The sequence below is a fragment of the Aulonocara stuartgranti genome (genome assembly GCF_965226115.1).
Source record: "Aulonocara stuartgranti genome assembly, chromosome: 15".
Classification (NCBI taxonomy): Eukaryota; Metazoa; Chordata; class Actinopteri; order Cichliformes; family Cichlidae; genus Aulonocara; species Aulonocara stuartgranti.
In genome coordinates this window covers 378,371-405,000 of record NC_138951.1, presented here as the reverse complement: position 1 = coordinate 405,000, position 26,630 = coordinate 378,371, and the positions used below count along the sequence as shown (strand labels likewise).

Genomic DNA, 26,630 nt, shown 5'->3' with positions numbered 1-26,630 from the left:
CTGAGGATACGTCGGCCAGTTTCCACTGGAAATGCCTTTTGGTTAAACTGTCAGCGAGGAGTTTGCACTGTTACATTTTATATAACTTTAATGCAAAAAACAGCTGCTTGTTTAAGTGAAAATACAGTGATGGGTTTTTTGCACTAAAAAAATTGTGGAGTTGTAAAGTATTTTGTCTCGTGTCAATTATATCGTCAGTTATATCGTTATCGCAAGTTTTCAAACGTATATCGTGATAAATATTTTCGGTTATATCGCCCTGCTCTACTCTTAATGTTTTGTTTTTTTTGTCACGAGTTGGATCATGTTTTAACTTATGGGCCTGGCACAGAGGCTTTCTTCTTCTCCCGTGTTTTTTCTTTATTGCAGCTGTTTGAGGTTTCCGGGCAGAGACGACGAGTTTGCCGTGTGGGCTGCTCGTTGTCGTACTTGCTTTCAGATCCACAACGGGAGGGAAATGATAGTCATTCTGACCCCCACGTTTGTAATTAGTGCTTGGGAAACAGTGAATTTAAATATTGTCACATCACAGCCTTAAATGGTTTGGAAACATCGCGTCCTTCTCTTTCTCTCCCACCCCCTTTTCCCCTCCTGTCCTCTAAACCTGTTGAAATCAGTGAGTTGTGTGCAGTGTGCTCAGGGGCCACACCGGGGCCTCCGTCCCCAAAGCAGCCTTTGATGTCGGCTGGGAAAGAAAACCCAAACTGGGACTTTACCATGTTTCTACTCCACATTTTTATTAATGTTGGTCTTAGTAGAATCTGAACCGATCGTGCTGTTAGAGGAAGTCTTCTGCTTCAATCATTTTGGACTTGATCAGGCAACAGCGAGGCTCCTTTTCACAAAAGAAAGGGTGCAGTGCATGACAATGAACAATGAGTTAGTGCACAGTTGTTATTAGATGATGACTCCAAAGCCTTGAAGGCTTAGGTCCTGTCTGGCCCCGGGGCCAGCTGTGAACCAGCACATCACTACTGCACATAATTACAGCTCAGTATATGAACTGTGGCCTAATCCTGTCGGACAGCTGAAATTAAAGCCAGGTACGACCCTCTGGCTTCCCAGCATCCCCTGCGATAAACCATCTCCCCCGCTGAGAAGAATCAGCTTCCTGCGAGCAAACATGAAAGCATTTCCAGAACTTTCTCCAGATCATGAGCACAAAGCATTTCTCAAACTGGAGACCACAAATAGAAGGTGAAAGATGGCGCTGACCATCGTGATTAATCTCCGAAAAAACCTGGGTTTTAAATAAAAAGCGGCCTCGTACGGAGCATGTTTCATTGATCGTTTCATTCTTTTTTTGCTGTATAAGAGTAAACTACACGTTTTATTTCAACGTGCCAGCAAGAGGAACAGAATGTACAACAATGTTATGACCTGTATGGACAGAAATGAGTTCTGTAACATGTAAAATCATGCTTTTTGCAACTAATTCTTTTTCAGAGTGACTCACAAGATCCTTCGTGTGCACGGGGTAGCTGTTGTATATATTCTCAAACTGTCATGAAGTAGTGTATTGATTTGGTGAGCCCAGAGGTTTGGTAGCGTGGATGTGGAGGAGGGAGAGATCTTTAAAGTAGATACTTTAGTAAAGCCAGAAGAGCTGCTAGCACATCAGAACAGTAATGTGTAATTTACGTAATCTGATGCATTAAGAATGGGTGCAGCCTTATTAAGGAATTATGTGGTAGAATTTCAGATAATTATAGGCCGTTTACGGTCTGTGTAAGGGCGGCTGCTGACAGCCTCCTTTGGCCACTTGATATCACACTTTCACACAGATCTTGACTCAGCTGGATAAATAACCTCTTCATTTGAATCAAGCACTGAGAGTATGACCATCCTAATGAGGACTCTGGTTCAAGGAGTTCAAGGTAAATTCTGACTTTTTAAAAAAATGGCCACATAGCTGTTTGTAGGCAGAAGACGCTTAAAGTGCCGAGTACGCTTGGTGCAGTCTGTTTTGGTAATGAACAGCGGTGTGTGCTGGGGGTGATTTGGGAGCTGACTTAATGACTTACAGGTAGGTTAACCAATTTTGTCCATGTATACAGTCTCTCAGGCTGTCATGGACGGAAAGGTTGGGTACACCCCTGCACAGGTTGGCAGTCTACTGCAGGGCTAAGGTGTACTGACAGACGAGCGTTCACTCCTGTGGCCAGTTTAGGAGCAAACAGTCCTCTTAGCATGCCTGTCTTTGGACTGTGGGAGGAAGCCAGACAATGAACTGGCACTGACACACACACACACACACACACACACACACACACACACACACAGGGAGAACACGTGGGCAGCGGATTGATCCAAATACTACTGATCAGGGATGGGTACCGGTATCCAGGTGCCATTATAATTTACGTTGAGTAGGCTAACCACGTTATTACATTAATGCATGTAAGGTGAACTAGCAAACACCATCGTAGCTACATGCGGCTGTCTTCTTGTTTGATGGTAGATACTCCCTTCACCCTGGCCAAAAAGGCTAAAATGATCAAAGAAAAAGTGGAAAACAGTTAAACATGAGAGGTTTTTGGACAAAGTTTGTGTTTTTTCCATTGTTTAAGCACTGCTTCCAGCCAAGAGTGATACCATATATGCCCCATAGCTGCAGAAAAGGCTAACATTGTTATATTTTTACAAAAAAACAGCTGAACATGAGAGGTTTTTGGACCAATTTTGTGTTCTCCATTCTTTAAGCACCGGCACAGTTTCAAAAGTACCGGTTTGGCACCGGTATCGGATTAAACCTAAACGATACCCATCCCTACTACTGATAGTATTGGTATCAATATTAGGATGTTTCTATTCTCTTAAGTTTTGTGAATAGCCCACCAAGTTGTGTTAAATGTATTATGTGTATATATAATATACGTGTGTGTGTGTGTGTGTGTGTGTGTGTGTGTGTGTGTGTGTGTGTGTGTGTGTGTGTAAGAATACCAGAGGCGCAAAACACCAGCCTCTGGTAGACCAAACAGTCAGCCGAGACTGCAAGACCAGACTGACCAACCTGTGCACTGCCTGGATTGATTACAAGAAGGCCTATGACTCAATGCCCCACACCTTGATCCTGGAGCTATACAAGATCAACAGGACCCTAAGAGCCTTCATCAGGAACTCAATGGGGATGTTGCAGACAACACTGGGCCACATTCAAGCCCATAGCACAAGTCACCATCAAGTGCGGGATCTACCGAGGAGATGCTCTGTGCCCACTGCTGCTCTGCATAGGCCTGAACCCCTCAGTGAGGTCAGTGACCAGACTGGCTACAGATACAGACTACAGAACGGAGCAGCTGTCAGCCACCTCCTGTACATGGAGGACATCAAGCTGTATGCCAAGACTGAACGAGACATCGATTCACTGATCCACACCACCAGGATATACAGCGATGACATCGGGATGTTGTTCGGACTGGAGAAGTGTAGTCACTAGAAAAGCTGCAACCACCAAGTACCTGCAGAGGGTCAGGCAAGTCCTGAGGAGTCAGCTGAATGGGAAGAACAAGATCCGGGCCATCAACACCTACGCCCTGGCCGTGATCAGGTACCCTGCTGGGATAATAAGCTGGCCAAAGGAGGCGATAGAAGCTCCTGACCATGCACGGAGGGTTTCACCCCAAGTCCAGCACACTGAGGCTGTACGCTAAGTGAAGGAAGGAGGCCGGGGACTGGTGAGTGTGAGCACCACGATCCAGGATGAGACAACGAACATTCACAAATACGAAAACCCAAGAAAGAGGAGGAACCATTATGGAAGCACAGGCCCCTGCACGGTATGTACCACCGGGAGATGGGGGAGGTGGCTGATATCCAGAAATCCTACCAGTGGCTGGACAAAGCTGGACTGAAAGACGGCACAGAGGCACTAATCATGGCAGCACAAGAACAAGCTCTGAGCACAAGATCCATAGAGGCTGGGGTCTATCACACCAGGCGAGACCCCAGGTGCAGGCTGTGTAAAGATGCCCCAGAGACAATCCAGCACATAACAGCAGGGTGCAAGATGCTAGCAGGCAAGGCATACATGGAACGCCATAACCAAGTGGCCGGCATAGTGTACAGGAACATCTGTGCCGAGTATAACCTGGAAGTCCCGAGGTCAAAATGGGACACGCCCCCAAGGGTGGTGGAGAATGACCGAGCTAAGATCCTGTGGGACTTCCAGATACAGACGGACAAATGGTGGTGGCTAACCAACCGGACATAGTGGTGGTAGACAAACAGAAGAAGACGGCCGTAGTGATCGATGTAGCGGTTCCGAATGACAGCAATATCAGGAAGAAGGAACACGAGAAGCTGGAGAAATACCAAGGGCTCAGAGAAGAGCTCGAGAGGATGTGGAGGGTGAAGGTAACGGTGGTCCCCGTGGTAATCGGAGCACTAGGTGCGGTGACTCCCAAGCTAGGCGAGTGGCTCCAGCAGATCCCGGGAACAACATCGGAGATCTCTGTCCAGAAGAGCGCAGTCCTGGGAACAGCTAAGATACTGCGCAGGACCCTCAAGCTCCCAGGCCTCTGGTAGAGGACCCGAGCTTGAAGGATGAACCGCTCGCAGGGGCGAGAGGGGGATTTATATACACTCCTCACTCTGTAGGTGATTTTCCTGAGACTATTACCAATGTTATTCTGTTCCCTTTCAGACCGTGCAATATTACCCAACAGTACCTTATTGAATATTTGTTTCATCCCCCCATTATACGCTGCTACTCCCTTTATTCTATTGCACAATACTATGTCACTTCCTAGAATCGCCTGCACTGATAGTTAAGTTATTTATTCTCCAGGATATAGTTATAAATATTACTTCGTTAGTGCAAGGCATAGTATCAAATAACTATCTTACTGTATATTACTGTACACTAATATTCATCTGTTCCTCTGGCTCTCCTGCTGCTTTGAGCATGTGCATGACAAAAGAATTTCCCTCAGGATGTAGCATAGGATAAAGTTATTGTTATTCTTATTATATATGCGCGTGCCACCGCTGTGGCGTGTGGCAGTGAGCGGGTTAAAGCGGACGGTGTGACCATCCTATCAGTGCTGCCCGGTTTAGTCCCAGCCCACCGCCTCCTGCCTCTGGAGAGCAGATAGCTGGAGCTCGTGTGGGTGGGTGTTTCTCAGGACACACTCCCACGATAAACACTCCGCTGTCCTCTAGACTTGTTGCTGCTTTATTTTTCCCTCCCCGGTTGTACGGTTTGTTTCCGGGCTCTTGTGGATGTTCTAACTTTACCGGAGCTGGTTCGTTTGTGTTTTGTTGCCATTATTATTTTTGCCTCTGTTTGGGGTTACGCTGCGTCGCGTGCTGTGGATTCCACCGGCGATAATAAGCGAAAGCACCGGGAGACACCGAGCACGGTAGGTACCACGGGGCCTGCACACAGTTGTTGACTGCAGCACTGCTCACAGTGCTCACAGTTTCACCGGACTTCCGAGACCTTTCTGAGGAGAAAGTGTGCGAGTGTGAGCCGCGGTGCGTGTAAGAGAGCTGTGTGCTGTTTGGGTCCACGAGCGTCAGTGTGTCTATCCAAGTGGTTTGGCTGGAAGCGCAGTTAGACGAAGCCCAAAATCACTTCCCCCTTCCTCCGTGGACAGCTCACGGCGCTCCAGTTTGGGGGAATCGATCTGCCGTGTTGTTTGTAAGTAGACTGATCCGTCTCCTCTGGCCAGCAGCGTGCATTTAAGCTTTAGCCCTCAAAAGGTGATTAACAGCTCTGGCGCGAGCTTTCTCATTGTTGTCCCACTCATGTAACTGCAGTTTGATCTACTTACCGCGTATAAGGTTAATATCGTCATGATTTACCCATAAAGAGCAGCCGCACTGAATATAAGCGCGTTCACCGTTCACTCACATTTGGACGGAGACTCCATTCATTACTCCGTATCTGATTTAGGCTGGATTACACTCATGTGAGCAGCGTAAACATGCACATTTAAACTGTATCAGTAACCGTGTACAGACTCATAACAATCTGGGGCAGATTTGGAGCGTTTCATGTAAACACTCAATTTTAACCTTTTGATGCAGTCACATTTTTTAGAGGGTAACTTGATGCCATATTTCTAGTGAGCATATAAATTGTAATGAGGGCATAAACATGACACAGACATGACATGGCGAGCTACTCCCATCTAGTTGTTTTCTTTTAAAGCCCGGCTAATCCTGGAGCGGTGCGAGGCATGTGTGCACCAGCACGAACTGAATGCCTGCTGTTGATGTTCTAATTATTATTAGAGGCAGTGTTGGTATTAACCGTCTCTTGACTGATTCCTGGTAATTGCTGCCTATTAGCTTTAATTAAAGGGATGCAGGATGCCTTGCCTAGTGGTGCCGTTAGATGCCTGTCGCCTTAGGTTCTCCTTCTCTCACACCCCGTAATCATAAAGCTGACATGAAAGACGGCAGCAGAAGAAGACGAGGCACCTCGTCATCGCTTGCGTTACTCCAAGCTGCTTGCGCAGTGAATCTTTTTTTAGGGGACATATTTTTCTTACTGAAGCCTTTCGGGCTTTGAGGAGAACAGCGTAGCTTTATCCCTGCTGGCACAAGTAAAGCTGCCGCTTTTTATAGGAGAATGAAGGGAAATGGCACTTCATCGTTCAGAGTCTAGACGGAGTTTGACATGTCGGATTAAGTAGGAGTGATGGTTTAGGATTCGGGGTCACTGTATTTCACACTTCCGTCTCATAGACATTCAGAGCCTGTCAGATTATTTCCACCTGAGCCGGACGATCGTGCAAGAAATCTGGGAAATTGGAGCCACGTACTGTCGTGTGCTTTCAGCCATATAGAAGAAGTTTCTGTTTCTGTAAAAACAAAAACTTTACGTAACGAGAAACCGACTGTAACCATGTAATCAATATTATCAGCATTTTATTTATTTTTATTTATTTATTTTATTTTTTCCATGAAATCAAATCTGCTGAAATCCTTCTCGGTACACTTGATAAATAGCAGCAGACGTTCCTTCATGAAATAGGTGGAGTGAGAAGAGTTGTAGTTGTTCAAGCCGTCAGCTTTTATTTTGAAGAGAGATGCAAGGCCCAGCTTGTGTCTGCAGTTTGAGCAAAAGCTCATCGACTTTCAGGCAGTGGCGTGTCTAGAAAATTTTTGTTGGGGGGGGGGCAGGTAGGGGCACAGATTTGGAGAAGGGTGGCAGATGTAATTGTCAGATAATGTTAAAAACAATTCTACCAACCGTTAACTATAATCCTATAAACCTAATAACCGAATGCACTTTTAACTCTTATTAGAATGAGATTTTAACCACTACGGTGCAAAGTTTTTAGATACTGCGTTGATAAAGTACAAGAGATACAATCAGTTAGTGTTTATTCAGCAGTCAAGGACATCAATATTTGCATAGTATTTTTACTGACATGTAGTGCACATATGTTTTGGGCAAAAACATTTTTAATATTAAAATACGAACATTTTAACATACAATTGGCAAATTAGCCAATGCAAAACCAATGCCTATTAAAAGAAGATAATCTTCTCACAAACTGTGAGAAGTCTTGTTGGTATATGTATAATTTCTATACATTTTACATCAGATAAAAACTTTGTTCGCAAGATTCAGATAATTATTTAATAAAAGCTAAATATTTTAAATGAGAATAAAAAAGAAAAGTATTTCTTTGTGCCCCCCTCTCCCTGTTAATGCCCTACCTGGCCCCCTGGCAACACTTTGCTAGATCCGCCCCTGCACAGTTACCAGCTGTCAGCTACCTAAAAAAGGATCCTGGTGTTATTTGTCTCTCAGAAACAGTTCATAACTTCAACTCATCCATGTCACCTAAAAGGTAAACCTTTTTCTCCATCACAGCTCTGATGATTCAGTAAGGACATCTCCTGGTTTCATCTTCATGTTTCCCTCTCACCACATATCCAAACCGACATCATGACCAGCAGCTTTACAGCTGTGGCTCCAGCAAACATCAGCTGATACTAGAAATTAATATTAAATAAATTCTAACAACAGCTGATCAAGCTTAAACGTGCTGCTGTTGTTTAGCGCGACATCCGCTGGTTTCCTCTTTCTGGCGCAAAGTGGGCGATAAACAAGAGAGACAATCAGCTGATCATTGATCAGTTTCATGATTGAAGTAGCAACAGGAGAGGCAGGGGGAGAGAATGAGAGAAGAAGAGGCAGCTGTGCAGCATAAAGACAGAATAAATCCAGCTTTGTGTCTTTTTTTCATTATAGCGAAAGTCCGGGACAAACTGCGTCTCTTCTCAGCTCAATACGAAACGTGTAATATTTTCTCTGAATGACGGACCATTCCATTTTTTTAAGGAGCCATTGGCAACTCTACTAACTAACCTTATGAATAAAATAAAGTTCACTATCAGTAACATCATAGCACCCACCCAGCTGTATAGAAACTCCGTCAAACTGGCTAGAACGCAGTATGAGTTATTGCAACTGAGGGTAAAAAGTCAGCACAACGAAAATAAACTCCACCTAAACTTGGTTTATATCTGACCCAGATAGACTGCAGCTCATAACTTCTTACCTGAAGTTCAGTTCACCTGACACTCGGACTGGTGGCTGCCTCGGGGCTCTCCTACTGCCTCCCCTTCCCTCATCCACCTGCTGGCCTCTGTGGAAGCTCTGCGATAGCCACCAACCAACAACTGAGTTATTTTTACACATCGACCTGCATCTGGCCAATCCACCACCTCTCATTGTTCATGCCGTTACAAAAAAATAAATAAATTAATAAGTCATCAGCCCACTGTGCAAATGTCCGATGGCTAGTCCAGCTATGTTAACTTGTTAATCTTTGGCTGAAAAAATGTTTTCTGTGGTGCCGTCTTTCCTGCGTGGCTCTTCTACCTTTGCTAACATGATGCGCATAGTGCAGAAGCCGGTGCTGCATTCACTTACCCTCGGACATCTGAGCTTCACTGTGAAACCATAATCGTACATTTGATATTTCATTAAATTTTATTGTTTTAGCTTCGGGGTGGCCTGTGCCCCCCCAGGCCACCCCGCTGGACACGCCACTGCTTTCAGGCAACGTCCTTCAAACCCTGCTGCTCCCAGTCCAGTTCTGGGAATCCATCCTACATGAAAAACATCCTACCCAATGTTTCTGCGCCGCATGCGCACAAAACCAACGCCGAATTAACTTCTTTTTCTCTCACCCATCTGGAATACTTCTTAAGGTTATGGGTAGGGGTAGGGTTACGTTTAGTCGCAAGTCACTGTCAAATTATAATACGGGTAGGACGTTTTGTCAGAGTAGGGTGGTTTCTCAGAACACCGGCCCTTCCTCAGCCGTTCCAGGCTCTTTGACAGCTGTGGGAGTCCCAGGCCACGTCCACTCATCATTTTCTCTCCGTTTTGGCCTCTCGTCCACACTGAGGCTACGTCCACACATACCCGGGTATTTTTGAAAACGCAAATTTTTCTATGCGTTTGCACCTTCTGTCCACACGTAAACGGCGTTTTCGGTCACTGAATACGGAGATTTATAAAAATGCCTGCCAGGGTGGATATTTTCGAAAACTGTTTTTGCGTTTACGCGTGGATGTGAAAAACGGAGAAAACGCAGCGTCAAAGTTGTGCGCCTTTTTTGACGTCACACTGTGCGCCAGGTTATTGTTTCGGTGAAATGAATTTCTACAATACTGTTACTTGTACTCTCTGCAGTGTTTAAATGCTTACGTACACACACAGTTACTGTCCCTCCACACATATCACTTGGTTCTGCTTCTATGCCCCAGCTTTGTTTACTATTTCCCACCGAGGCTTCTACAGGGAGTGCAGAATTATTAGGCAAATGAGCATTTTGTCCACATCATCCTCTTCATGCATGTTGTCTTACTCCAAGCTGTATAGGCTTGAAAGCCTACTACCAATTAAGCATATTAGGTGATGTGCATCTCTGTAATGAGAAGGGGTGTGGTCTAATGACATCAACACCCTATATCAGGTGTGCATAATTATTAGGCAACGTCCTTTCCTTTGGCAAAATGGGTCAAAAGAAGGACTTGACAGGCTCAGAAAAGTCAAAAATAGTGAGATATCTTGCAGAGGGATGCAGCAGTCTCAAAATTGCAAAGCTTCTGAAGCGTGATCATCGAACAATCAAGCGTTTCATTCAAAATAGTCAACAGGGTCGCAAGAAGCGTGTGGAAAAACCAAGGCGCCAAATAACTGCCCATGAACTGAGAAAAGTCAAGCGTGCAGCTGCCAAGATGCCACTTGCCACCAGTTTGGCCATATTTCAGAGCTGCAACATCACTGGAGTGCCCAAAAGCACAAGGTGTGCAATACTCAGAGACATGGCCAAGGTAAGAAAGGCTGAAAGACGACCACCACTGAACAAGACACACAAGCTGAAACGTCAAGACTGGGCCAAGAAATATCTCAAGACTGGTTTTTCTAAGGTTTTATGGACTGATGAAATGAGAGTGAGTCTTGATGGGCCAGATGGATGGGCCCGTGGCTGGATTGGTAAAGGGCAGAGAGCTCCAGTCCCACTCAGACGCCAGCAAGGTGGAGGTGGAGTACTGGTTTGGGCTGGTATCATCAAAGATGAGCTTGTGGGGCCTTTTCGGGTTGAGGATGGAGTCAAGCTCAACTCCCAGTCCTACTGCCAGTTTCTGGAAGACACCTTCTTCAAGCAGTGGTACAGGAAGAAGTCTGCATCCTTCAAGAAAAACATGATTTTCATGCAGGACAATGCTCCATCACACGCGTCCAAGTACTCCACAGCGTGGCTGGCAAGAAAGGGTATAAAAGAAGAAAAACTAATGATATGGCCTCCTTGTTCACCTGATCTGAACCCCATTGAGAACCTGTGGTCCATCATCAAATGTGAGATTTACAAGGAGGGAAAACAGTACACCTCTCTGAACAGTGTCTGGGAGGCTGTGGTTGCTGCTGCACGCAATGTTGATGGTGAACAGATCAAAACACTGACAGAATCCATGGATGGCAGGCTTTTGAGTGTCCTTGCAAAGAAAGGTGGCTATATTGGTCGCTGATTTGTTTTTGTTTTGTTTTTGAATGTCAGAAATGTATATTTGTGAGTGTGGAGATGTTATATTGGTTTCACTGGTAAAAATAAATCATTGAAATGGGTATATATTTGTTTTTTGTTAAGTTGCCTAATAATTCTGCACAGTAATAGTCACCTGCACACACAGATATCCCCCTAAAATAGCTAAAACTAAAAACAAACTAAAAACTACTTCCAAAAACATTCAGCTTTGATATTAATGAGTTTTTTGGGTTCATTGAGAACATGGTTGTTGTTCAATAATAAAATTATTCCTCAAAAATACAACTTGCCTAATAATTCTGCACTCCCTGTAGACTTCTGATTGGCCAACATTTCTACACGGATAGGAATATAGCGCCACCTGCTGCTTTGGCATGTTCCTAGCAGTGTTTTCCATCGTTTCTGACTTTTACGTGTGGACGGGATTTTTTTTTTTTTTTTTTTTTTAAACGAAAACGGAAAATCTCCGTTTTCAAAAATGCCCGTGTACATGTGGACGTAGCCTGAGACGGCGCTTTCCCCAAGGAAAAACGAATACATTTCAAAACGGAACCGGCCACGTCGCAGTGTGGACAGCGAAAACGCACAGTTTCTAAAACGATGACGCATGTTAGTCATGTGATGCAGTCATGTGACCAATTAAACAAAGAGCGGAGTGCATTATACAGCAGTTTGTTTGTTTGTTTTGATTGCTCTCAATTTTGACAGCCCTAAAAAAAGATTCATATCAGTCTGTACGTGCTCCAGATAGCTTTTCTTCAAATTCTTTAATTCTCACTCGATTTTGCGCATGCGCAGGACTGGTACGTTAGCGTTTTGGGCCGTTTCAATGTGAACGCACAACTCTGTGAAAACAACTGAAAACTCTAGTGGGGACGCGGAGCGTTTTCAGACGTAAACGCCGTTTTCAAATCTATCCGGGCCAGTGTGGACGTAGCCTCAGACTAATGACTTCATCTGGCCATCCCCCAGCTCTCTTCTCTCCTTTTCTAACCTCATCCTTCCTCAGCCACCCCTGACCTCGGGGGGGCTGCCGTGCTCATGTTTCGCCACTTGCTCATGTCGAGATGACACACACACACACACACACACACAGACACACACACACACAGAGCGTGCGTGTCGGATGGGAAAAACAGGCTACTGTGATGGATGACTTGTTGCTCAGATGTGAGGACATCCTTTTTTGGGGGGTGGGGGGGAAATCACCGTTGGAGTGAAATGAAATCCTGAACCTTCCATGAAAGGTTCAGGTTGAGGTAAAACTCAAGGCGCACAGATTCAACGTCATTTTCAAAGCGGTAAAGTCGCAGTGACTTCAAGTGGCATTATAATCAGTACAAAGGAGTCGTGTTTCACAGGATGCGGGAGCATTTGAAGCACTACAGTAACCAGTCTGGGTCTGAAGCATCTGAAATGTTTTCCACGTCATCAGCCTCCTCTTCGTGCTTTATCTCAGCTACATGGCAGATAGCATTGTTCACACATCGAGAGCCTCATTCACGGTCCCCCTTGAAGCAAACTTAAACAAAGGCTTTAAAGCTGAAATGCGTTTTACAACAGTTGTCACTGTTGTCAAGTTCAAGCTTCCCTTAATGTTCACTTGGTTCTTGTCTTTTCACACCAACAACATGAAGGTAACAACTAGAGCAGGGCGATATGACCAAAAATATTTATCACGATTTACATTTGAAAATTTGCGACTTCATTAGTGGAAAAAAACCCAACAATGTATTTTCACTTAAACAAGCAGCTGTTTTTTGCATTAAAGTTATATAAAATGTAACAGTGCAAACTCCTCGCTGACAGTTTAACCAAAAGGCATTTCCAGTGGAAACTGGCCGACACATCCTCAGCATAACCATGTATAACATCCACAACACTTAAAAAGAGGTTATACACACACACAATACGGTAACATTATGTTGAAGCACAGCACGTATCACTCCGCGAGGCTCAAGCGGAGGTGCGGCTTCGTAGCTCAGCAAAGTCGTACTGAAACATTTGACAGATTTTCGAGCACCGTGTACATAAAATCGTTTCCCGAAACACAACCAGAGTTCATACATAAGGCACACGGGATTATAAGGGGCGCTGTCGACTTTCAGAAAAATCAAAGGATTGATTTTAAGTGTGCCGTATTTTCCAAACAACACGGTAATAACGACGGCCCGCTAGCATGCGCTACCAAAAATAGTGCTTTGTTGTGTATCTGAGGGACGAAAGCTAAACCAGTTCCACACCAGTGAAGCTGCAGCATTTTTACAAACCAGTTCAGGTTCATCTGTTTCATTCAACGATCTGCTTTCTCCCTTCTTCGTCGCCGCCATGCTTTTTCCGCCATGTGCGTATGAAAACAAAGGCACTGCGTGTTTTACCCATATTCTATCGCCATATTTCATTTTCTTATCGTTGCCCAACATTATACCGGTATTACCGTGAACGGTATGATATGGCCCAGCCCTAGTAGCAACTGCCTCCTCACAAGCTACCAATCAGTAGCATCCTAACAGAAAGGGTCATGGCAGACTGGGTAATTTGTTTCTGATCGTCAGTCCCAAAGCCATCTTTCCATCCACGGGGTGCTGGCGTCCCTTTTCAAATTAACTTTGGTACACAGGTTTGAAACTGTGCCTGTTGTTGTCAAAGCTTTTTAGTCCGTTTCACTGCCTCCAGTAGCCAACGAGCATTTGAGTTAAGCACATTTATTTATCCAGCGAAAAAGCTGTGAGCGGTTTTACTGATCACGAGCCTTTCATGCTAAACTGCCAGAGTAAAAGTAACGTTTTTCTTTAGTGGTGAACTTCAGGGATACCTACTCATAAAGATAATGACATGCTACTCGTGCTGAAGCAGGAGCTCATCACATAGGAGCTGATGTCAGCGACATTTATAGTCATATAGTTCCTGAGACACCTTTGCTGGACTCCTTCTGTGATGCTCTTGTGAGCTTGACCTTTGCCCCCAGTTGTGTTTATAAAAAAAGCAAAAAAAAAAGCAGGTAATTTGGTAGCTGTATTGACTTTAGTAAACATGTGATGCACAGTGGAGTTGTTTTTAGTGTAACTGCACTGATACTGACCGAGCATTTATTGAACCTTCTGATCACAAAAAGAAATTCAGATTTAATTTTCAGATTTCTTTGCTGAATCCTTTTTTCCCCAAATCTCCCAATTCAGACTTTGTTTCTGAAAACTAAAACTGACAGCAAAAAAACACCTTACACAGGTGACAGAATCATCTCACGCTGAAACAATCCTAACTGTTCTTACCACACACACACACACACAGACACACACACACACACACACAGAGACACACACAGAGACACACACAGAGACACACACACAGAGACACACACAGAGACACACACAGAGACACACACACACACACACACACACAGAGACACACACAGACACACACACACACACACACACACACACACACAGAGACACACACAGACAGACAGACAGACACACACAGACAGACAGACAGACAGACACACACAGACAGACAGACACACACACACAGACAGACACACAGACACACACACTGTGGTCTCCTGTGTGTATTTTTGTAATTGAAACTGTAGCACGAACCTCCTGTTTTTCCTCACTTGTTGGAAGCTTTTTTTTCTCATATTTTCTGTAATCCTCCGATTCTCTGCCCGTTCATGCTCCATAAATCATATTGATCTGAAACGGCCTCATTTTATGACTGTTGTGACTTCAATGAGAAGACGAGAAAATTAGTTTAGTCTGCCAAATATTTCACAGGTGAAGTTTTCAGAGAAAACCCATCTGTCTTCAGGTTTACCGCACAGGTGTGTACTAGTTCTCTTAGATCTGCACGACTACCTCCACGGGAGCTCTTTTTATTTATGAAACAAAATGAAAGAGTATACTTTCTCATGATTTGTGGATTTAACTGTATTAAATACAGAACATACTCCCACAGCGGTCGTCCTTGGTGAAAAGTGTTCTAAAACTACACCTCGTTCAAAATTATTATGCAAATGATATTTTCTCTGTTTTTCCTAAATAGTCGATTCAAATGACAGTCGGCATAATTTGAGTCATCAACCATTAGAGTACAATCCCACTGTTACTGAACAAAACTCCCAGTGAAATCAGCGGTTTTCAAAAATAAAAAAACTTAACATGCTTTGTTCCTAATTATTACGCACACAGAGTTTCAAAACATTTTATAGGTCGTACAGAATTGAAAATGGTCATTTGTTGAATTTGCAGCATTAGTAGATCAATTTCACTGAAATTAAGCTATTTCAATCAAAAACATGTTAACAGGTCAAGTTACACATTAACACAGGACCCTTATTTGATAGCAGTTTTACAATTCTTGCATCCATGGAACTTGTAGGTTTTTGGAAATGTGTTTGCAGGATGTCAGAGCTGCCTCCCAGAGCTGCTGTTTGGATGTGAACTGCCTCCCACCCTCAGTTTTTTTTTTTTTGTTTTCTTTCTTTGCTTGAGGATCCTCCAAAGGTTCTCAGTAGGATTGAGGTCAGGGAAAAGTGGGGACCACACAAGTCTCTGGAGGATCCTACACTTTGATGTTCGCAGGGCTCCGGAGTCACCAGCAGCTTCAAATATGTGTTTGCTGCTTTATGATGGTCTTTTAGCAGCTGCTCTCAGGTTTCTCTGGCAGAAACCTTCATCATTGTGCCTTTATCTGCACGAACCTGTGTGTGCTGTGACTCAGCCACAAATCTCTTAACATTATGGTGATCACACTTAAGTTTTCATGAAATATCTAAGGTTTTCATTACGTGTCCAAGACATTCAACTATTTCACGCTTTTCAGCAGCAGAGATCATTTCTCATTCCTATGTTGCTTGAAAATGGTGGTTTGCTTAATAATGTGGAACATCCTCCTTTAGTAGTTTTTCCTTTAATTGGGCTCACCTGGCAAACTAATGAACACAGGTATCCGAGACTGATTTCAGTGATACAAAGAGTCGTGAGACACAATTCCATCCAAAGGTTTAATTGAAAAACAACTTATTTAATCTTTATGACACTTAAACACAATTTGCACATTAATTTGGAGCACTGTGTAGAACCTGGAGCGAGTAATTGAGCTATGAGCATCTTTACTGGCAAAGTGAAAAATAATTTTTAAAAAAATGATTATGGTCCAAAAATGGAAGTATGTGGGACAAAAACCGTCAAACATCTTTGTTGCCTGATTTATGACTCGGACACTTTCCTGATGAGTTCACAGCCACAGTCATTCCTACAATCTCACAATGACAAGCTGAAAGATTTACTGAAGGCAACATTATGCTCACTCTGTAACATATGACACCCATGTGCAGTGATCCTCCTTCCACCCTGAGCTTGTCAAACACTGCACTGGTGAGCGTGCTCTGTGTGTTGTCATGGTGGGACTTGAATTTGTAATATTTCCATCAACCGTCTTAAATAGTTGCATATAGCTTCTGACTGAACGCCGAGGCCATCGGGGAGCGACTTGTGTCGCTGGTTATGAGTAAAATGACCCTTCAGATCCTTTACATGCTAGTTACATATCACTCATAGTTACTGTTCACTGCAGAATGACGCCGTTCTGCTACCTTATGATTGTTGCCTATGAGAGCAGACTAAGAAGAGTTAGACTGATCAGTGATTGCAGACTCTGTAAAAAGTACTGACCTTTAGTCAAGGTACCAGCTTGTGCCACTGGTAGGTGAACTTTAAGGCAGTGCTAAAGGGTGAGGTCTTTGCATAGCTGCATCATTGGAAAACATCTGCACTGGCTTCAATCAAATATAAGCCCACTCTGGCTGCGAAGATATTATGGTTATCCCGAGGAGCTCCGCGGATATCTCACCACCTGTGAGGAGTGGTTAAAAAGACTTGAAATGTCGCTTATTTGTGCCTGTATCATCAAAGTACCAGTAACAGTGGGGTTAGTCATATATACTGAAGGAGAGAGGGGCAAGGTGCTACATGCCAGAGCCTGGGGAAAGAGGAGAAGAGACGAGTTAATCTCACATGATCTCCTGGGGAAGTAAACCTCAGTAAAAACCGATGCAGTTTATGACGTAAAGGCTTTGAAAAATGATCCCTTTAATGAAAGAAAGAGTGAGTTGTGCCATGAAGTACCCAAACATGTAAAACTGAACTTGTAGAGCTGTATAAGGGCAGAACGGCGTCTGTTTTTTCTTGCTTCGGTCTTATCCAGAGTGCGTGACGTGCTTTCAGGGAGCTCGGTCGGTTCACATTCCAGCAAAATCACGCTTTTCCTTAAGTGTGCCAAAGTGGACACCGCACAACAAATGTTGTACGTGTTGACCAATCACAGTTGAAATGGCTAATTCAGTAAAGTTGAAAAGTCTGCATGTTTTAAATCTAAATGTTTTTGCATGTGTAATGTCATTAGTGTGTTATTTTTGCTGAATGTGCCGTTTTTCTTCGGCCCTCTCTGGGGCCCCTCGCTGTGAATGGAAAAGGATTTTCTCCTTACTTTCTCAGGACTGGTAGTTTGGAGTTTTTAGGAGACTCTGATGAATAAATAAATAAACAAACAAGGCTTTTGTTTTAGACTAGATAAACAGATGACCCTAACAGAATTTGACTTTGAAATGAAAAGATCAGGATAAACATGTCTGTCAAACTGCAGACGGACGAAATCAGAAATGGGAGAAGATCCTGGTTCCATCCAAAGACTGAAAAAATTAGCAGACGGTGCGTCCAGCAGCTCATTTACGTGTTTATTCTCATTTATTATCTGTCCAAACATCCAAGTGTAAGAATGAGTCCGTGCTTTGTGTTGTGGATTATTTACAGACGAGGATCCGTGACTTTGTGGAGCCGTTCGTCTCTGCTTGGACTCACTGTGAGGACAAGACTCCAAAAACTCACTGTCGCTCGCCAAGAAATAATCAGTCACATAACTCCAACTTGTCTTGTTTACACTTCGGTTTTCTCTGGATTACACAGAAGAAGCAGCGTTTTTGTTTTTCCCCGCTCTCCCCAACTTTGGGACGGACCTGCCTCAAGTTTCTAATAGCGGGTGGAAGCAGCAGCATGACACGGACATGCAGATGTTAAAATATAACTTCAGTTATATCGTTGAAAGCCTGATTGCAGTCAGAGCTGTCGGGGGATTAACGGAGCACGGTCAAGTCAAAATTGGGACAGTTGTGTGGTGTAGGTGCAGTTTTAGTTGGTGCGCAGCTGTTTGCTTCCATTTGTTTATGTAGCGGCAGTTTGCTCTAATTTAAGCTGATTTATTTAGCAAAATGGTAAATGGCCTGTATTTGTATAGCGCTTTGACTTAGTCCCTAAGGACCCCAAAGCGCTTTGCACGTTCAGTCATCCACCCATTCACACACTGGTGACGGCAGCTACATTGTAGCCACGCCCGCCCTGGGCCGCACTGACGGAGGCGATGCAAAGATGATCCCAGCTGGCCCATATGGGATGAGCTCCCTTGTAACAGGAAGAAACCTCCAGTAGGACCAGGGTTCGGGGAAGGGCAGCCGTTGGATTAAAGGTGAGGGCAGCTGAAGGGTCAGTCAGTATTTGCTGGCAAACAGCTGGTGAGTGCATTCCCACCTCAATCAGGGAAAATGTGTTTGAAAAAATGAAATGCTCAGACAAATCTGAGTTTGTGAAAAAGCTCTCCACCACTTCACAACAATATTGCTGTTTGGCCTGAGTGTATTAGTAACTTATCACGATACCTTATCAGCCTTTTGCCCCACCCCAGCTCTTCGTGGGAAAGAGACTGTCCCTTGTATCTCCATATTTAGTAGACTGATAAGACAACGATAAAGAGAAACATTAAAGGACTCCTTTAAAGGCTCATCAGTGTGTATGCTGCTGCAGTGACACCGACAGTTGTAACAACTGCATCACATTCTGAATGCACGTTGCAATGCTAGAATCGAAATGAGAAAAACTAATAGTAAATTGTGGTAAGTGAGAGAATGACCACTAAAATGTACCATCTCCCTCTGCAGAGGAGTGACGGTGTCCGTGACCGGCCCGCTGGGAGAGGACGATGGCCCTGAGCGATGGAATTGGCGACCCTCTGGCCCTCAGCAACGGTGGGCAGCATCCTCTCAGCGGACACGCACCTTCAAACATCAGGACAGCAGTCAGCAATGGCCAGGACCCTCTCACATGCGACCCTGCTAGTGACTGTCTGACAGCAGGAGGAGATGAAGACGCAGCATCAAAGCTGCAGCAGCAGCCACACACTATTCAGCGAGTGAACAGAGCGAGCCAGAACGGTGGCGTGCCCAAACAGAATGGTTCCCTGAGGAGTCTTCCCCCAGCATCGGCCGCCTCTTCTTCTCCTGCCGTCGCCGTCAGAAGCCACCTTCCCTCCGCTGTGCCCCCGTCCTCTTCCTCTGCTGCGCTCTGCTGCCAGCACTGTCACTTCCCCTCCGCTGTGTGCTGCCCTTGTGGCCGGCAGGAGTGCCCGCTCTTCCAGAGTCCAGGTCCCGGCTCTGTTCCCCACCCAGGGACCGGTTCATCCTGCCCGTGCTGCCTCTCTGCCTGCACGTACCCTCACCCTCATTCTCTTCACCACCACCATCAGCAGCGCTGGCAGGAACACCTTCAGAGCCAGACACAAGCACCAGGGATCAGGTAGTTTTTCTTCTTTCCCCCCTCATTTTTCCAAAACCTTAGTCCGGCCCCTTTTCCACGAATACCTACTCGGATCGACCGGCTTTCCGTTACAATCCAGTGTGGGTGCTTATCGTCATAGCAACATGTCCGAGCATCCCGCGACATAGTCAATATGCGACACGAACGCTACAAAAAATGTGGACGCCGAGGCGGGAATATACCTGCTGCTCGGTCTGTGTCTCTCCGTCACACTCGGGACCACGGCAGTGTTTTTGTTGCCGGGTTTCAAAGCTGGCAGCTTTAATTTTTGTGAACAAGACGCTCCCGTGACTCATCGAGTGTAAAAGAAACTGTGCTGAGTCGATCCTAATGGAAAAGAGGCTTAAATGATCAACTAGTGCTGCTTTGTGTGTTGCCTGTGCTGGCCACGCACACGTTGCTGTTTCCTGCCCTCGTCTTTGTTTGTTGACTCCAAACACACTGTTAGTCTGAAGGTCTCACAGTTTTTGAGCCCCCCCCCCCCGCCTGTGCCCCTGTGCTACATGCCAGATCTCTCAGACTGGAATGCAACACAAAGTGGTTATGGATGTTGGGGACTCGTCATGTCCATCATTAATATAAATGGACTATAATTTTAAGTGTTCTCCTGAGGGCTCAGTCTGTGCTTGAGTTGTCCTCTTTGGCGTACGCCCCTTTACAGCCGATGGATGACGACCAGTCGCTCAGATTAGGGTTCATATTTGACGTTTTTGGGTTGCAAAGTTGGTTTACGTGTGTTTTTTGGTTTGCTGGACTCTTCAGATTTGTCGTATCAAAATGTTTCAAGCAAAGATAAGACGGGAAGTTCTCAGGTTTTTCCTTAACCCGCCATGGACATGTGGACTCCCTGTGCCGGGAGTGTGCCTTCTCCATTTGAAGCAGGATTTTTACATTTGTTGGCAGCTCCTTCCTCAGCTGATCCATATTTAGCGAGTTGGCTCTTTCCCTTTTACTCCTACACTGCAGGCCTATCCCACATGTGAAACTGGAACCATTCAATGCCCCGTGTGCTCATTTGCATAATCCTATATTTACCAACCCAGCAGACCAGGGCGGGCAAGAGGTGAATTTTTGCTGAATTATTTACTCATGTCGGCTCCCTTTCCACGGTTGCAGGTCGCTGTGGGGATTCTCTTTACTTCTCTTTACTTCTCAACGTGGAATTTTCCTCACTCAAATAAAGTCACATCCCCCGCTCATAAGTTTCATTACAAAAAGAGAGACGTTGTGGGTGGCGTTGAAAGATGAGGTTTGTGTAGCCTCAGTGGGTACACACACTAGACCCTGGGTGGGCACAGGAAAGCAAAACACTGATTGTGTTGCAGGCGTTTAGATGCATCTGCTGGCCTCTGTGGTTCTGTTACTGTTTCTCTCACTCCATTAACACTCTCACTATGTCTTCTTTCTTGCCCCCCCCCCCCCCCAAAAATCTTTGAATTACAGACCGTGTGTGTGTGTGTGTGTGTGTGTGTGTGTGTGTGTGTGTGTGTGTGTGATTACACACAGGAAATGATATACCTGTCTCAGTTGTGCCGTTTTGTCCTGAACCCAGACGCTAACAACAACCTTAAGCATTTGTCTCCTCTTTCTCTGGTACTGCTGGAGTTCAGTTGTAGTTGTGTAGAAGTCTTCTCCCAATACGTTTGATCATTTGGAGGCACGCAGTCAGACAAGATGGTGTCAGATATCGTTTTGATCTTCCAGATTAGCCTCTGAGGTCACAGCACACTCGCGTCTCACACAGAGTTGTAACGTCAGCGCTTCGGGGAATCTTTTTACGTCTGTTTCAAAACAGGGGATTTTTCTGCCCCTGTTCACGGCTTCACAAAACATGAATCCATGTTGTGAGATTAGCCCGTGCTTTCTTTTCTAATGTTTCTATTTTGAGAACGATCAAAAGCCTTTGTTTTTTTTTGTTCGTGCATGGATTCAACCAGATCTTTGGAGAGGTCCAAGCACAGCTCAGCAGCAGTTTGGGTCTGTTAGAAGCATTAGGAGCATGTTTGTGTCTGCGCTGTAAGATTAGCTATGTAGCCACTTTGTGTGGTTTAATTAAGATCGAGCAGTAGCACGGCGTCCTTGGGAATGGCTTTCCCAGTCAGGACCAGGCCTGCTGACAGGTTTAAGGGACTTTCTGTAAGATACAGCAGTCGAGAAGTCAGTTGTATTTATATAGCACTTTGGTCAACAGTTGTTGTTTTTAAAAGTACTGTACGATAAAAGAATCTGATAAAATTTAAAAGTAAAATAAAAGATAAGAAAATAATAAGAATAAAATAATGACAGACTCATACAGAATTAAAAGGCAAAGAGTTAAAATGGGTCTTTAAATGAGTTTTAAAAGTATCCAGTGTTGGAGAGGTCCTGATATGTAAAGGCAGTTTATTCCACAGTTTGCAGCAAAAGCCCGATCTCCTCTGTTTTAATCTGGACCTGGGGACAACTAGAAGCATTTGGTCCGCAGACCTCAAACATCTCGCCGGAGTATACAAATTTAAAAGATCAGAAAGATATATATAGGAGCTATTCCATGCAATGTTTTACAAACAAGTGTCAAGATCTTAAAATCAATTTGAAAACTGAGGCGAGTATAGGGGATGTGTGCTGCAGCATTTTGAACCAGTCGGCCAATAGATGACGAAGTAACACCAGAGTAGTAGCTCTACAGATATGTATCGGATTCAGCACCACATACGAAAGTGACCCCGATCGGATTTGTGCCGTTCACACTGTCACACCATGATCGGATATGGGTCGCATAGGGTCAGAAAAGTCGGATTGGATGAGCTTTCGCCTGCAGTGTGAATGTAGCCTTAGTGACCAGAATCCAACCAGCTGCTCCAGTTTTCTAAAAGTCTCCATAGGTACGTGTAGGAGGAGGCTGCAGCTGGTGGAGCTTCTCTGAGCTCGGCACAGTCACACCAGCGCTGCACCTGCAGCACGTTCTGCTGGTCCTTCAGAGCAGCTACCAATCATCTTTGAGGTTATAATTGCTGCCAATCAAAGCTGGGACACTTGGGCCAACACTACAGTGCAGTGCTGTTCTCGCTCTGCAGTGAAACCGTCATCATGAGGGAGAATGGTCGTGTAGCTTCAGGGCACCTGAGGTCCAGCTAAGCTGCTTCTGCATCCATGACCCAACAACAGCAGCCGAAACAGCTCAAGCATCCAGGGTCACTCTGAATATTTCACCTCTCTCCTCTTGTGCTCCAAGTGCCGCTCCCTTCTTTACCGACTCCTTTCTCAACCGCTCCTGTTGTTTACGGCAACCGCAGGTTTGGCTGAGCTCCGTGCCTGGTAGGACTGCAAAAATTCCCGCGTCTGTCTCTCTCGCTCTCCCTCTGACGCCGCCTCGGAAAAGGTCAGCTTTTATAATCTGGAGCGAGTTTGAATTTTGTGGTATTTGTATACTGCAGGTGGTTTGGTTGCTATGACACCTGGGAAAACGCCATGAAAACATGACCATGAAGTGCAGACCAGTTCATCGGGTGTCATTTTGGAGCTTTATCAGCTGATTTATCAGCTGATTTATCAATCAGTTATCTTCAGTGGAACAAACGTCTCTGTCCAGCTTTTATTTCTTTGCAGTATTGGCAATTTATCACTCTCCACATTTTTCCCTCTTCCTGTGTTTTTCTGTCAGACAGCTGCAAGCCTCAACCAGCAAAGGTCTGTTTGAAAGTGATCCATTTTCTTGGTATTTCAGGGTGTCAGCTTGATGAGGATTAGCACATTATCAAGAAGAACAAGTGTTTGTAAGGCCTTTGTGGTGCCTGTTCCCGAGCTTTGTCAGCTGCCTCACCAAATAAGGCGCGTTTGTGGGAATGTATCCTGTTTTTGTGTTTGAACACTGTGTGTCAGCCTTTTTATTCAGTCTTCACATAAGCCTTTTACCCTCAACCTTAATGTGCAAGTACTAAGAAGCTGGATCGTGCAGTTGTAACTATTTTGGCTGTTTTTGGCTTTGTTTTATTCACTCAATATTAAGTTATTAGCCCATGGTACATGATACACCCATTTCAAATGAGACGATTGCTTGGCATGTGTGTACATTTTGTGGCTCCTGGGGCGTTTCTGAAAGCTCTGTGATGGATGGGGGAGATTTCCGGGCATCCTGTGTGTCTAATCCTCTCTGTACTGCAGCGGAGCTACAAGCTTATCCCAGGATACATGTGTGACATATCAGGACTGTACACAGTAAACCTCAGTGCAGAGCAGGCCGATATGACCAAAAATATTTATCACGATATACATTTGAAAACTTGCGATAACGATATAACTGACGATATAATTGACACGAGACAAAATACTTTACAACTCCACAATTTTATTAGTGCAAAAAAACCATCTATGTATTTTCACTTAAACAAGCAGCTGTTTTTTATGTGCATTAAAGTTACACAAAGTTACCTTGCACAGCATGTATCACTCTGCGAGGCTCCGCCTACGATAGCCGTAATGCTCCGACAATCCATCAAGCGGTGCGGCTTCGTAGCTTAGCAAAGTCGTACTGAAACATCTGACAGATTTTCGAGCACCGTGCACATAAAATCGTCTCGAGGTCAGTAAACACAACCAGAGTTCATACATAAGGCACACGGGATTATAAGGGACACTGTCTGATTTTAAGTGCGCCGTATTTTCCAAACAACACGGTAATAACGACGGCCCGCTAGCATGCGCTACCAAAAATAGTGCTTTGTTGTGTATCTGACGGGCGAAAGCTAAAACAGTTCCACACCAGTGAAGCTGCAGCATTTTTACAAACCAGTTCAGGTTCATCTGTTTCATTCAACGATCTGTTGTCGCCCTTCTCATTCTCCGTCGCCGCCATGCTTTTTCTGCCATGTGCGTATGAAAACAAAGGCGCTGTGCACGCGCGTTTTACCCATATTCTATCGCCATATTTCATTTTCCTATCGATGCCCAACATTATACTGGTATGATATGGCCCAGCCCTACTGCAGATGTTAGTATAATGACGACAACACACACACACACACACACACACACACACACACACACAACAAACCAAGATGCTGTTATGGTAGGACCATAAGGTTCTAGCTCTTCATCCAATAGCAGGAGGGGGTCATAAATGCAAACCTATTTTAACGAACTGCTGAACGTCATGGACAGTCTTAGCTCGCCTAAAGGAAAGCATAGCAGACCTTCCCACTTGAAGGTAGAGGCCATATTTGCAGGTGAAATATTAAACATATTTGCAACAGCCTGAATGATCTTTTCTAGCACTTCATGTCTGACAATGTGTCAGGTTACAAATTATATATGAATAATTTATATTATTTCAAACAATATCAACGCGGCCTAGAGCTAGAATTACAGTTTAGACCTTCACGTAGCTAATCACACAGGGGTCCAATTTCACTGCATGTAACGTGGACGTGTGACATTGTGAGGTCTTCCCCTGCCAAACATTAGACTACTTTAGGGCAGCACAAATCAAAACCTTGGTAGACCTATATGTAACTGGGCCTGCACAGCACAATGGAAGGAGCTGGAATGCCAAATATCAGCTCATATTCACCTACAGTAGGTGAATATAAGCGTCAGAACCACACAGCTTCATGATCCAAGCCCTGGACTGGACCGCTACAAACATCTTGGAGAAAACCAAACCAGGGAAAGACTGATAAGGTGGAGATCCTACAACCCTGAATTCATCCCAAATAAAACTGATAGTCGATTTGAGAAATGGGAAGATACAGGTTTGATTAAATATGGGACTGCTTTGAAGATTTGAACGAACAAAGACTGACAAATGAAGAGTTGGCATAATAAGCAAAGGCTTCAGCCAATACCTTTTGATTAGCCTTGTCTCCTGCTTTCTTGCTTTGTGGTAGATCTTTGTTCTGTATTCATTGAGATATTTGAATGCTAATCAATAAAATCAAAATCAAAGACAAATTGGACATCATATACCGGACAGACGCACGTGTGACATTAGAAAAAGCAAATCCATTATCATTCAAAACCTTGTATTTAGGTTTTTGTCTTCAGGCTCTGGGAGCAGGACAGACATCTAGGATGTCATTCCAGAGCCTGTCTCCAGCTCGGGGGTCATAAGCTCTGGTGTTGCTGTTACCACGGCAACCACTGTTACCTTCACCATATCCTCTCTCAGCTCTTGATATTTCTTAAGCTTCTCGTGTTCCTTCTTCCTGATGTTGTTGTCGCTCTCACACCCACACAAATATCTATGTATACATTTATACCTCGGTATACATTATACATGTATACCCCTCGCCTCTGCCAGTGCGCCCCAGGGCAGCTGTGTGTGTGTGTGTGTGTGTGTGTGTGTGTGTGTGTGTGTGTCTGAATGTAGTGTAAAGCACTTTGGGGTCCATAGGGGCAAAGTAAAGCGCTATACAAATGCAGGCCATTTTACATTTACACCAAAAGGAGAGTATACCGTGTGCAAATATACATACCAGATGTGTTGATTTACTCTTGTTTTTCCTTCATAATAAAGTGTGTTTGAAACAGGCAACACCCATGTGGAGATGAACAGCCCGTTTCTTGCTCATGTTTCCTCTCCTGCATTTTTGAACTTTTGCTTGGAATTTTCCAGACTCCCTCCCCGCGTCGCAACACTCTCCTAATGTGAATGCACACTCGCAAAAGCACAGTGTCTCTGTGTGAAGGAGCTCAAGGAACAGAATTTGACTTATTACGCTTCCAAGTGTCATCTTTGACCAATGTAAAACAGAGCTAATGAACACAACTAGAGCACTTGTTTGCCACGTTGCACTTCCCAGCAACACGAGATATCGCAGCAAAGCTCCAGAAGAGCAACCCCCCCCCCCCCCCCCCCCCAAAAAAAAAAAACAAAAAACAAAAAAAACCCTACCAGACAACGGTTAGGAAATGATGAAGCGAGAAGAGTGATTGATGGAGACAGGAATGCTTGAGAGGAGGCACTCAAACAAATGGCGACCCT

General features: G+C 44.6%; 1 protein-coding gene across 9 annotated transcripts in view; it reads left to right on the top strand.

Annotated features, from left to right (window-relative positions):
* The window catches only part of disp1 (dispatched homolog 1), a 121,601-nt gene that overhangs the window by 75,041 nt on the left and 19,930 nt on the right, over nucleotides 1-26,630 (top strand). For 2 of the 9 annotated variants that reach the window (XM_082504336.1, XM_082504335.1), the window contains one exon: nucleotides 19,015-19,648. The exons of 2 other annotated variants lie outside the window; for them this stretch is intronic. In XM_082504336.1, coding sequence (XP_082360462.1) covers nucleotides 19,056-19,648 — 593 coding nt within the window. In that variant the 5' untranslated portion in view covers nucleotides 19,015-19,055. Of the gene's footprint in view, nucleotides 1-5,083; nucleotides 5,364-5,384; nucleotides 5,645-17,707; nucleotides 18,546-19,014; nucleotides 19,649-26,630 lie in introns of those variants that run through there. 5 more of the 9 variants (XM_082504337.1, XM_082504339.1, XM_082504338.1 and 2 more) reach the window with 5 other exon arrangements.